General features: G+C 43.8%; 1 protein-coding gene across 3 annotated transcripts in view; it reads left to right on the forward strand.

The window, feature by feature from the left end:
- Positions 1-13,186, forward strand: part of LOC310964331 (glutamate receptor 2-like) — a gene marked incomplete at its 3' end in the record, with an annotated part of 216,023 nt that overhangs the window by 145,266 nt on the left and 57,571 nt on the right. For all 3 annotated transcript variants that reach the window (XM_083937417.1, XM_083937416.1, XM_083937415.1), the window contains exon 14: positions 11,067-11,221. In XM_083937417.1, the coding sequence (XP_083793543.1) occupies positions 11,067-11,221 (155 nt within the window). The remainder of the gene's footprint in view (positions 1-11,066; positions 11,222-13,186) is intronic.

Consider the following 13,186-nt stretch of genomic DNA (forward strand, 5'->3'; position numbering starts at 1 on the left):
CTCTTGTTTACGGCTAGAGCTTTGTCAAATATGTTGCTACATCTCGGACTGTGACACACTTGGACCCTTTCTCTTTTGTGAGATCGGTAAGCTACTTGGCGATGCTTGGCCCAAGCATTTTAAGCCTGAGTTTAAGGCGGTCTGTGTCAAGCTCCTCCGGGAGCTGAGGGTCCTCCAGATTGTCGCTCCTTCGCTTTGCAGCAAGTTTCATACTAGCCTGATCAAATCTTCTGATATCACATCAATAGCCTCGAAAAAAGCTATGTCGCCAATCCACTGTTTGTACGCCATGCGCCACTGCATCTGGTACTCTAGTATGGCCAAGGCGAGCTGGGGTTTTGCCCACTCTAGGGGTGGTGGTGTCTGACCATTTTAGTGCACTCTACGTTTTAAAAGAGGTGGGGAAGACACCCATCTGAAGAGAGCAATTCACCATCCATATAGTGTTTTGAAAAATGGTTTTTGGATCTAAAAGGCAGGTTGTGAGCTTTACCTGGGAGAAAATTTGACCAAGTGTCCTCGCATCAACCAGGGCAAAACTCTCCAGTGTTTCCTCCAGTAAAAGCAATGATCCAGGTGTTAAAATCTGTTGGGATAAATAAACTGGATCAGATTTCACTGATTTTTCTTCTGAAGTAGTCTGCAAAGTCCTCACAAAGGGCGTTATCTGGTGTCTTGGAGAAGCTTTTAAAATGGAAAATAGGTATTTGTGATTATTTTTATAGTTATTAATGTGTTTTTGGAAGTGGGAGACTCGCTTGGTTTTGACGTAAAATTTCATAATGACCTGTTAACTTTGATTTTTTTCCATCTTCTTTCCGCACTCATGCATTGCCTTTTGAGTTTTTGAACTTCCTCATTTCTCCATGGGGGTGTAGGTCTCGTTTTAACTGTTTTAATAAAAAGTCCAGTGTTGTTTTTATTTTATTGTTCAGCCTCACAGCAAGAAGGTTACAAGTTCGCATCCCGACCTGGGCCTTTCTGTGCGGAGTTTGCATGTTCTCCCCGTGTCTGCATGGGTTTCCTCCGGGTTCCCCGGTTTCCTCCCATGATCCAAAGACATGCATGTGTTAGGTTAATTGATGACTCTAAAAAATCGCCCGTAGGTGTGAATGGTTGTCTGTCTCTGTTCGTCTCTATGTGCCCTGTGATAGACTGCAACTGTCCAGGGTGTACCCTGCCTCACGCCCGATGTCAGCTGGGATCGGCTTCAGCACCCCCGCATCCCCGACCCCGGGATAAGCGGTTGAAGATGAATGAATGAGGTTGTCAGTGATAAAATTGCAGGGTGCTGGAAATATTTCGGCAGGAGTGCTCTGGTTAAAGATGTGGATAACAATTGCAGCCACTTCCGAAGTTAGGTAAAAGAAATCACCAGGGGTCCGTTTCACAAAGCAGGTTAAAAAAACTCTGAGTTTAACCCTGAACTCTGAGTTGATCTACTCTGAGATAGGAAACTCTGAGTTTTCGGTTCCAGAACAGCAGATTTGCGTTTGTCCTGGAGTTAAGCGTGTGCACCACAAGTAAAAAAAGACAGCATCAATGGAGCCCTGATTCGACGAGTCACCATGGCAAGTACGCTACAACTGTAAATATTAATGCGCTCATACGGTGAGTTTGAGCAGGTTTACACCGCTGCAGCAGCAAAAGAGAGGGAGACGGTGCAGGAGAACATTGCTGCTCGGGTCAGTGCGTAAGTTTAAATGTAGTCCTGTTGTTATCACAGTAATATCACAGGGGAAACTGCTTGAGTGGGAGCCTATTAATTTATTTCATTTAAGTGCATTCCCACGGGGGAGAAGCGCACTTGGCAGCAGCTTAAGATGAAACATAAAAACATACAGGTATTCAAACAGGTAAAACCTCAGCACTGTCTCATGGTGACGCCTCATTTTGAGCAGGTTTTACATGGTAAAGTAAATATTACCGTAAGTGGCTGTTTTTTATACAACATATAAATGTTGTATAAAAAACTCCCATTTGCAAAAAAACGCAGCGCAACACACAATATCTGCTGTGATATGAAACGGTACCGCTCAAAAAGAGAATTGCCTGGAAATGCAAGCACATCTATAATCAATAGTTTGATAATCATCTCCCGACGAATATATCATTCTCTGCGCACTAATGCTGCACCTTCATCCACGGGATCGGAGGACATGCCATGGTAGTGAAATAGTCGCCACCTAATATTACTTCTAATGTCTGATTTTTGCAGTGATTTTCTGAAAAACTGACGGAACTATACTACGCCAAAACTTGCGTGCTGACTGAATGAATGAGGAAATCAAACACCGTGTGTGGCTGAAAGAGGGCGGAGACAGAGAGAAACTCAAGGTTTTCTGAGAAAAACCTGGTCCCGACCAGGTTACTTTCAGAGAGCATGTTACCATGGTAACTGACCGAGAGGTTAAGTTACCTCTCTTTGTGAAACAGGCTAGAGTTACCCCTCTGTCTCTGGTTTGAGTTACCTCCCTTTGTGAAACGGAAAACTCAGAGTTTCCCTCATTTCAGGGTTAACAGACTCAGAGTTTTCACTAAACCTGCTTTGTGAAACGGACCCCAGGTCCAAAGTGTGTGCACCACAAGTAAAAAAAGACAGCATCAATGGAGCCCTGATTCGACGAGTCACCATGGCAAGTACGCTACAACTGTAAATATTAATGCGCTCATACGGTGAGTTTGAGCAGGTTTACACCGCTGCAGCAGCAAAAGAGAGGGAGACGGTGCAGGAGAACATTGCTGCTCGGGTCAGTGCGTAAGTTTAAATGTAGTCCTGTTGTTATCACAGTAATATCACAGGGGAAACTGCTTGAGTGGGAGCCTATTAATTTATTTAAAGTGCGCTCTCTGCTGTTGGTCGGCTGCATGACATCTTGCTTAAAATCAAGGCAGTTTAAAAGGTTTAAAAAGTCTCTGGAAATTGAGTCTGAGGAGATGTCCAGATGTTTAAAGTGGTATACATAATTGATAAAAATTCTGAAAATTCACTAATGAAAGAAGTAGAATAATGAGGTGGTCTGTAGACTGTTATACAGAGAATAGGTGGGGTGCTAAAAATGAAGGCATGGTACTCAAATCCTGAGAGGCTGTTAATTCAATTCAATTCGATTTTATTTATTTTTTATGCCAAATCATAACAAAAGTTATCTCAGGACACTTTACAGAGTAGGTAAAGACCACACTCTATGACTTATTTATGATTTACATAGACCCAACAATTCCCCCGTAGAGTACGGTGGCAACAAAAACCTTCCCTATAACAGGCAGGAACGTTGGACAGACCCAGCTCTATGGAGTTCGGAGGACGACCATCTGTCTTGTTAAAAAATACTTTGTTAATGTTAATGCTGTTCTTTATAATTGAAGCAGTGCCAGCCCCTCTTCTGCACCCCCTTGATGAAAATAAAAAGTTATAATTTGGAGGGGAAGCCTCAGTGAGGACAACAGGTGCATCAGTGCCAAGCCATGTCTCTGTAAGGAGAATGCTTTCAAGGTTACCTAAAATTATATAATTTCTAATAAAAAATTTTTTTAAAAGAGAGCGCACATTCATTAAAGCCATTTTATTGTCCGTGCTGAATGTGCGCTCATCATGTTTTCCAAGTGGAATGTTAAAAACCCAGTCAGATCTAAAAACAGTGATGGGTTTCATTTGTCTGTGTGTAATGATGGTTTTGATGGTGTGGATATTGTCCTTTGCCACTGGTGGTCACTGAGGGAGCGGCGTGTATGGTGGAGGTAGGCAGGGGTGAAGGTGAGTGTGAGTGAGATGCCGCGGGCCTGTGTGTGGGTGCAGTGAGTCATAAGGTGGTTGTGGTGCAGGACCGGACAGTCAGGTCAATGTTTACAGATAAAAGCCTTGCCCCTTCCTGGTTATGGTGCAGGCCATCGGTTTAAAAAGCCTGGGTCTGTTTAAAAAAGCCATAGACTTGTCCACAAATGGAATACTTTTCCCCAGTCAGTATCTTTTAAGCTACAAATATCAGTTGTTTGTGTTGTACGTTGAGAGACAGAATTTGGTGGAGGCAACTGGTCAAGATCTGAGTTGAAAAAAAAGTTCTTTAAAAAGTGGCGCCTCACTAGTGCGATTTGGCGTCACGACTTCTGTGTTTTACTTCTCCGGGCACGAGTGATCCCAAATATAAAAATGAGAAACTGTGTTAAAAACTAAATTTTCCTGAGCAGAAGTGGCGGGAAATCCGGTGTTCTCATTTGAAGTTACCGAAAAAAGTGGCTATTAGGCAGGCTGTATTTGTTCAACATAAATGCAAAGGACACAAAAACACCTTCGTCATACAGGTTATTAAGCGTTTTGAGGCCCTTATCTGACCATATGCGGAACGCAGGGTCGGTGCAGGAAAGTCGAAACGCATAGTTATTCAAAACTGGGGCAAGGATTAAAGCACTTCCTGAACTGGATCCAAATTTTAATGGTATTGGTGACAACCGGATTAGCCAAGACCTTATGGGCAGTTATGGGGAGCTGGGTGAATTGTATAATGCAAAGAGCAGGAATAAGATGTTATCTCAGTATGAGCCCAGGGTGGGCAGATGACTGTAACTCCACTGCGGAGCTAATATAAAAGTTTATTAATGTTGCAGGCCTAGAAGTAGTGGCAGAAATTAGGGAGTCCTAGTCCCCCTTCAGATTTAGGGAGTTAAAGAATATGTTTTTTGATACGGGCTGTTTTATTCTGCCAAATAAAGGCGTTAAATTGTTGGTCTAGATTAGTAAAAAAAATGTAAAAAAGATTTATTCAGATAAATTGGGATGTGTTGAAAAAGATACAGAAACTTTGGTAAAATGACCATGTTAATAAGATTAATCCGGCCTGAAAGGGACAGAAGGAGAGCTGCCTATCTAGACAAGTCTGTAGAATTAAAATTGGAGACAGGTGGATGGAAGGATGGTTTCTCTACTTTTACATAGATGGCTTCTTTTACTCCTCTTTCAAACTATCTGTCCTCTCTGTCCAGGATGTGGACATTGTTGTCCGCAAAGGAGTGGGCTTTCTCCTTGAGATGTAAGTGGACAGCAGTGTCCAGGCCTGAGGAGTTAGCTCTCCTGTGTTGAGTCATGCGTTTATGCAGTGGTTGTTTTGTTAATCCAATGTAGTGATCTTTGCATTCCTCTTTGCATTGGACAGCATAAACTAGATTGCTTTTGTGGGTGTGTGGTGTTCTGCCCTAGGGATGTACTCATCTCTGTCTGAATGTGTTACTGGGTTTGAAATACACAGGGATGCAGTGTTTGTTGAAGATCCTCCTGAGTTTCTCTGATACCCCAGCCACATACGGGATGACTATGTTGTTTCAATTGTGTTTTTGTTTTTTTTCTCAACCTCTTTAGTTTCTCTCTCTGGAAGCAGCTGCTGTTTTCACAAAAGTCCAGCTTGGGTAACCACAAGTTGTCAGGGTGCCTCTCAGGTGCTCGCGTTCTTCCCCTTGGGCCTGTGAGCTGGTGGGTACGTTATCAGCTCTGTGTTGTAGGGTTCGGAGAACTCCAAGCTTGTGTACAGGGGGCTGGTGAGAGTCAAACAGTATATATTGGTCTGTGTAAGTGGGTTTTTTTGTTTACCCCAATGTGGAGGCTCCTGTCATTCTCCATATGAACTATTGTCCTTGACATCTTCTGAACTTGAGGTTTCTGTCCACTGACTAAAAGTTAAAGGTAAAAGTTTGCACCTATTTGGATTTGATTTTAACCCATGTGCCATCCACATACCTGAATCAATGGTTCCGTGTTATTCCTTTGTAGGAGTTCAAAGCCTTGTCCTCTACCTCCTCCATGTATACATTTGCCACAATAGGGGTTACTGGTGAACCCTTGGCACAGCTGTGTTTTTGTCTGTAAAATTTGCCATTAAACTGGAACTATGTGGTGTTCAGGCATAAATCCAGAAGTTGGCAAATGTGGTCTGGTTTGAGATTTGTTCGGTTGTGTAAGGAGTTGTCCTGTGTGAGCCAAAGCTTCCATGGTTGGCATACAGCTGAACAGGGAGGTCACGTCTTAGGATACCGTGGTTTCATCTGGATACATTTTTAAGTCTTGGACTTTGGAGTCTATGGAGTCTATGGAGTTTTGGATGTGGTGCGGGGTGTTGCCCACCAGTGGTGCCAGGATATTGGCTATGTGCTTGGCAATGTTGTAAGTAACCAAGTTTATGCTACTGACAACGGGCCTGAGCGGAGCCCCTTCTTCATGGATTTTTAGGAGTCCATATAATAGGAATAGAGCCTGTAATATTGTGATTTGTCAATGACCCCTTCTTTTTGTAGTTGTTGTAGATACTCTATAACCCTCTTTTTTATAACCACTGGTAGGGTCTTGTTTCAGATTTTCATAAGTGTTAGAGTCACTGAGTAGTGCAGAGATATTTGCCTTGTAAAGACTGTATATCTACCCTTGTCTGCTGAAAGGATTGTGATGTTTTGGTCAGTGCTGTTTGAAATGGAGGCTTTAAGATCAACGGAGAGGGCTTTGAACTCGGCGGATAGGGCTGTACGGTGCTCTTCCCAGAGGTAAGCAACCTTCCCCCCCTGGTCTTTTACAGTCTGCCTGCATACGTCAACATATTTTGATGGTGTATCTATCAAACAAGACAAATATTACTATTTGTTGTGACTTTTGGGGTCCTGAAACATGAAATTATCAAAAGTTGCGGGAGAGAGACTCCAGCTCAGCCAAACCAGATGTCCCATTAATACATTTTTACTTACTACGACCATTAATACATCCTGGGGCCATGCCATTGTCTTTTTCAACACTTACATACATCAAATAAGCCATCGAGACAGTTTTTTTCATGTAAAAACTATAAACGGAAATATCCTGGAGAGTCACTAACAATAAACAAATGCCTCGAGCTAATCAGTGTAAGCCACGTCCGGCTGTTAGTGACTCTCCTGGATTTCTCTGTTAATATGTCATACATGAAAAAAGCTGTCTTGATGGCTTATTTGATGTGTGCAAGTGTAGAGAAAAAACCGTAGGATGATTTTACGCCTGAATTTCACTTTAAGTAGGGTCCGGTTCAAGTTTGACATCTGCATTTTTATAACTTTACTGTCACTGATGAAGACCAAGAGATGTCACAAAATAATATCACCAGAAAAGATTCATGCTTTTGTTTCATACTTCTACATCTGGAGCGTTGTCCCCTTGTATCATAGGAAAATGTCTTGGATTTCTTTTCCCTGATCACTCACTCATCACTCTTCTCTCCGGGAACCATCACCTTATCGTGGTTGAGAGGTTTGTGTGTTCCTGTGAACCTGAGGGCTGTGTTGTCTGGAGCCTGGTGCTTCTGGTAGGGTCTGCCATAGCACAGTGGTCTCAGGCGAGGGGCCGGATTAAGAATGATTCAGCAAGACTTCATGGAAAAACAAGAGAGATGAAGAGAGACCCTGCCCGGAGGAAGCCCGGAGCCAGTCCCAGACGGAGGGCTCGCCGGCGAGTGCCTGGTGGCCAGGTTTGCCACGGAGCACGGCCGGGCACCGAAAAAGTGAGGTGCCCAGCGGGTGTGGGGATACTCTCAAACCCCTGGCTGAGCGCTGCGGTGTTAGAGTTTACCCCGGTGGACGAGAGGGTTGGCTCCTTATGCCTGCGGGTGATAGGGGGGAAAACTCTGACTGTTGTTTGTGCATATGCACCGAACAGCAGTTTGGAGTATTCAGCCTTCTTGGAGACTGTGAATGAAGTCCTGCATGGGGCTCCAGTAGGGTACTCCATAGTTCTGCTGGGAGACTTCAACGCCCATGTGCGCAACGATAGAGACACCTGGAGTGGTCGTCTGTTATTAGATTTCTGTTCTAGTTATGGATTGTCTATAACAGGCACCATGTTCGAAGATAAGGATAAGGATGCCCATGAGTGTACGTGGTACCAGAGCACCTAAGGCCAAAGGTCGATCGTATCATCTGATCTAAGGCCGTATGTTTTGAACACTTGAGGGAAGAGAGGGGCAGAGATGGTGTAACCCTCGAACACTGTGGTGGACACCGGTGGTCAGGGAAGCCGTCCGACTAAAGGAGTCCTTCCGAGATAAGTTATTCCGGAAGAATCTGGAGGCGGTTGCAAGGTACCGACAGACCTGGAGGGCTGCAGCCTCTGCCATGTCAGAGGCAAAGCAGCGGGTGTGGGAGAAGTTTGGAGAAGCCATGGAGAAGGACTTTTGGGCGGCACAAAGGTGCTATTGGAATACCATTCGGCACCGCAGGAGGGGGAAACAGGGAACCGTCCAAGCTGTTTACAGTAAGGACGGGACACTGGTGACCTAAGCTGAAGAGGTAATCGGGCGGTGGAAGGAGCACTTTGAGGAATTCCCTAATTTGACTTCTGTAGAGTCAGAGCTGGAGACTGATGGGGGATCATCGTCAATATCTCTGGCGGAAGTCACTGAGGTAGTGAAACAACTCCACAGTGGCAAAGCCCCAGGGAGTGATGAGATTCTTCCAGAAATGCTGAAAGCTTTGGGTTGGGAGGGGCTGTCTATGTTGACACATCTCTTCAACATTGCGTGGAAGTCTGGGACAGTGCCAAGGGCATGGCAGACCAGGGTGGTGTTTCCCCTGTTCAAAAAGGGGGACCAGAGAGTGTGTGCCAATTACAGGAGTATCACACTACTCTGCCTCCCTGGTAAAGTCTACTCCAAGGTGCTGGAAAGGAGGGTTCGCCCTATAGTCGAACCTCAGATTGAAGAGCTCTTCACTCTCGCAAGAATCCTGGAGGGGGCCTGGGAGTATGCCCATCCAGTCCACATGTGCTTTGTGGAACTGGAGAAGGTATACGACCGGGTCCCCTGGGAGAAACTGTGGGAGGTGCTGCGGGATTATGGGGTGAGGGGGTCACTTCTGAGGGCCATCCAATCACTGTACACTCAAAGTGAGAGCTGTGTCCGGATCCTCGGCAGTAAGTCAGATTCGTTCCCGGTGGGGGTTGGCCTCCGCCAGGGTTGCGCTTTGTCACAAATACTGTTTGTGATTTTCATGGACAGAATATTGAGGCATAGTTGTGATGGGGAGGGGTTGCAGTTCAGTGGTCTTGATGGCATCGTCGGTCAGTGACCTTCAGCACTCACTGGATCGGTTGGCAGCCGAGTGTGAAACGGCAGGGATGAGGATCAGCACCTCTAAATCTGAGGCCATGGTTCTCAACAAAAAAACGGTGGATTCAGGTAGGGAATAAGTCCTTAACCCAAGTGAGGTAAGTGCCTTTGGATCTTGTTAACGAGTGAGGGGACGATGGAGCGTGAGTTTGGCTGAAGAGTCGGAGCTTTTGGGAGGTATTGCAGTCACTTTACAGCACCGTTGTGACGAAAAGAGAGCTGAGCTGGAAGGCTCTCGATCTACCGGTTAATCTTCGTTCCTACCCTCACCTATGGTCATGAAAGCTGAGTCATGACCCAAAGAACAATGGTACAAGCGGCCGAAATGGGTTTTCTCAGGAGGGTAGCTGGAGTCTACCTCAGAGATAGGGTGAGAAGTCCGGCCATCTATGAGTAGTAGAGCCGCTGCTCCCAAGGGAGGTGTTCCAGGCATGTCCAGCTGGGAGGAAGCTTGGGAAAGAACCAGGACTAGGTGGAGAGGTTATAAATTATACCTACACTTGCCTGGGAACGCCTCAGGATCTCCCAGTAAGAGCTGGTTAATGTTTTCCGCGAAAGGAAAGTATGGGGTTTATCTGGCTGTTGAGGCAATGTTAGCAGTAAGGGAGAGTAGGTTTTCAAGTGTCACACCCAGGTTTCTTCCAGTCTGGGTGAGGGCTACCACAGAGATGTCAACAGTGATGGTAAGGTCTTGGGTGGGAGAGCTTTTTCCAAGAAGAAAAACAACTCAGACTTGTCTAGGTTGAGTTTTAGGTGGTGTGCGGACAAGTTCTAGTTCACCTACTGAGCACTGCCAAGGTGCCCTTGACTAACTCACATAACACCAAACTGCACAGAGTGTATGACCATGGGCTCTGACATCTCTCCATTAATGCATGTGTATAGGTTGTGATTACATGTGTGTGTATTTTGGGCCTGGGTGCACAATTTGTATGATAATGAACTTCCTTTCAAGGATTACTAAAGTATCTCTTATTATTATTATCATTGCTATTAATATTATTATAATCACCACCCCAGTTAGAGCTGGTTAATGTGGCCCGGGAAAGGGAAGTTTGGGGTCCCAGCTAGAGCTGCTGCCCCTGCGACCCGACCTCGGATAAGCGGTTGAAGATGAGATGAGATTAGATGATAATCATCACCATCTGCACCAAGGCTTCATTTGGACATCACTACCGAGAACCCTGTTTTAATGAATCAATTAAAATTTGACAATTTCACAGATAGTCAGCCACTAAATACTTTGTAGGCTAACTAATATAAAAACATTCACTGCCTGTGTTAACCCTATCTCCTCCTGGTTACATAAGGATGCTGGCTTGCTCCAGAAATCAGCCTGACTGCCACCTGCCTGCAGTGATTTGAGAACTTCTGAGCTTTGTGATGCTTCCAGTTCATTAGGGCCTGGACACAAAATAGCCAGGGTCAGAAACCCTTAAACATCGTGAAAATATACAGCAATTTGGTCCATGTGTGTTTAGATGGCTCCATGGCGCCCCTAGCGCCTGGAAGGCCTTAGTTGAAACAGAGTTGCTCTCATATTCACAAAATTTGGTACCCACATAGCTTTAATCATTTCAGACATATTTCCCACTACCTTTCATTAGCTCATTCCAACAGGAAGTCAGCCATCTTGAAGTTTGTGCGGCTTTCATGTGTTTTATGCAAACTTTTTCAAACTCCTCCTACAGAGATTATCAGATTAATTTAATATTTTCTTTGTATAATCATCCCTTTAATGTGACGCTAAATTGGTATGGTGACAGGTATGGTGTTTTTCACAACTTCCAGAGAATTCAACAGATCAATCTCAAATGTGGGGAGAAATCTTCAATGCTGCTTGCAGCTTTAATTTAGCTTTTGCTTTTGCTCGTGTGCATTCTTGTGTATGAAAATCAACAACTGTACAGTGCAACAGGGAAAATCAAAGAAATAAATAATAGTATTATCTTGTAGGTATCCAGATTCAGCCCCTATGAGTGGACGCTAGAGGAGCCAGAAGACGGAGCGCTGCCACTGACAACCGAATCCAACAATGAGTTTGGCATCTTTAACTCCCTCTGGTTCTCTTTGGGTGCTTTCATGCGGCAGGGTTGTGACATCTCACCAAGGTTGGTACGGCAGTTAAACAACTCTTCATATTCCTTTAATGTGAAGTAATGCATTTCTTAGTGATGTCCAACTGTAGCTTCATAAACCATTGTCTTTATTTTCTGAGTCCACTAGATGGAGCTCTCTGTTCAACAAATGGTTGAAAACACTGAATCACTATTCATTGAGCCTTTTTCTTTAAACCAAGAGCTCCATGTTGTGGGCTCAACAAATACAACTAATGCTTCATGAAGCGTCATTTGGACATCACTAGCATTTCTTGTATATTCTGTTAAACATAATTGTGCTTCACAGTGGCTGGTGACACTGTCAGAGTTTCTGAGGTGATAGTTCTGGATCAAGTTCCATTTGACACTGTATTGAAAGGCTTTTCTAATAATTTGTCAACTATGACTAACATATATAAGGGTGAGAGAACCACTCTGGTCAAACAGCGAGCTACGAGCATGTGCACCTCTGGTCTATCATCTTGTATTCTGCTTTGACAAAACAGCTGTGCTTAAAAGTTCAGAGTTAAAAGAGACAAAAATACATAAAAAATCAACCGAAAAGAAAACCAAACAAAGAGGTGGTTTTTGCACCTGGGAAAAGCTTTTCTGCTGCCTTCAGGTGCAAACCCATCTCCTTGTAATGATGTTCGCCACATCCATGGCAGTCACTGTCTTGCCCAGTGTAGGTGACGGCATCATTAATCACGTTCACCAGGAACAACTTTAGCACACCACGGCAGGCCAGACATTTTGTATGTAATAAAATGTACCTTTTCTATTCATAATTGTAGGCCATAACTTTGCACAGAACTTTTTCTTTTATTATTATTATTATTATTATTTGTAACAAAACAATAATTTACAAAACAAGAGAACAAAATAGACAGAACAAACATATTTGCAACAATACTCATTATACAAACAATATAATAATAGATGCTCAGCAAAAGCAAGAAAACGGAAAAGGAAAAAAAAACACAGTTAAATAAATTTTAAATGAAAAAGAGAATGAGAAAATGAAGACGGGAGAATAGAGGGGAACACAGAAAAGATAAGCAAGAAGCCGTAATTTATTATTTAATCCTTTTCATGTTTTCATGTGTATATTTAGAATGTCTTGTCTCTGGGGGGGTCAACTCCGGATGTATTGCAGAAAAGGAGACCAGGTTTTATTGAAAGCCATCATATTGTCTCTTATTGATCATGTAAGCTGTTTCAGATTTGCATGGTCGGTTAATAGGTTGAGCCAATTCTGGGATGCGAGTTTTGATCTGTCTTTGTAGTTGAGTAAAATTGTTTTCCTTGCTACAGTGAGTGCTATGAGAATGAAAGTTTGGAGATGTTGTGGTACAGTGAGAGAGGAGAGCTCGACTAAAGGAGCGATGGAGGGAGAGAAAGGGATGCTGAGGTTGAGGAGCTCTGACAGCTTTCTCATGACCTCCGACCAAAACCGGCTGACGAGTGGGCAGAGCCGGAATGCGTGGATGTGGTTGTCTATTGTGGAGGGGCAGTATGTGCAGGTGTTGCTATCCGTGAAACCCATATAGTGCATTTTTTGACTGGTGATGTGTACCCTGTGTATGATTTTGCATTGAATGAGTTGAGTCTTAGAGTCGAGTAACATGGAGAATGTATTGTTACATATGGTTTGTCAGTCTATCTTGTTGTGTTCTATTTCTAAGTATGAAGTCCATTTATGTGCTGGTATAGATATGGTGGTGTCATGGTGAGAAAGTAATTAATGTAGTTTTGATAGTAAGGGGGGTCGAGGTTGTTGAAGTTTCTAAAGTCAATTGTCTTTTTTATGTTCTCTTTCAACTGTAAGTATTGGAACTGACAGTGGTTGAGTAGAACCAGGCAGGGTTATGGTTGTTTGCCCAGTGGTGGATATATTGAAGCTAGTGGTAAAGAGAGTAGTAGTAGAAATTTGGTGTATAGGTTTTTGAAGAGTGGTTAATTTAATCCTGGGTTTCT

This window comes from Echiichthys vipera, assembly GCF_963691815.1.
Source record: "Echiichthys vipera genome assembly, chromosome: 2".
NCBI classification, from domain to species: Eukaryota; Metazoa; Chordata; class Actinopteri; order Perciformes; family Trachinidae; genus Echiichthys; species Echiichthys vipera.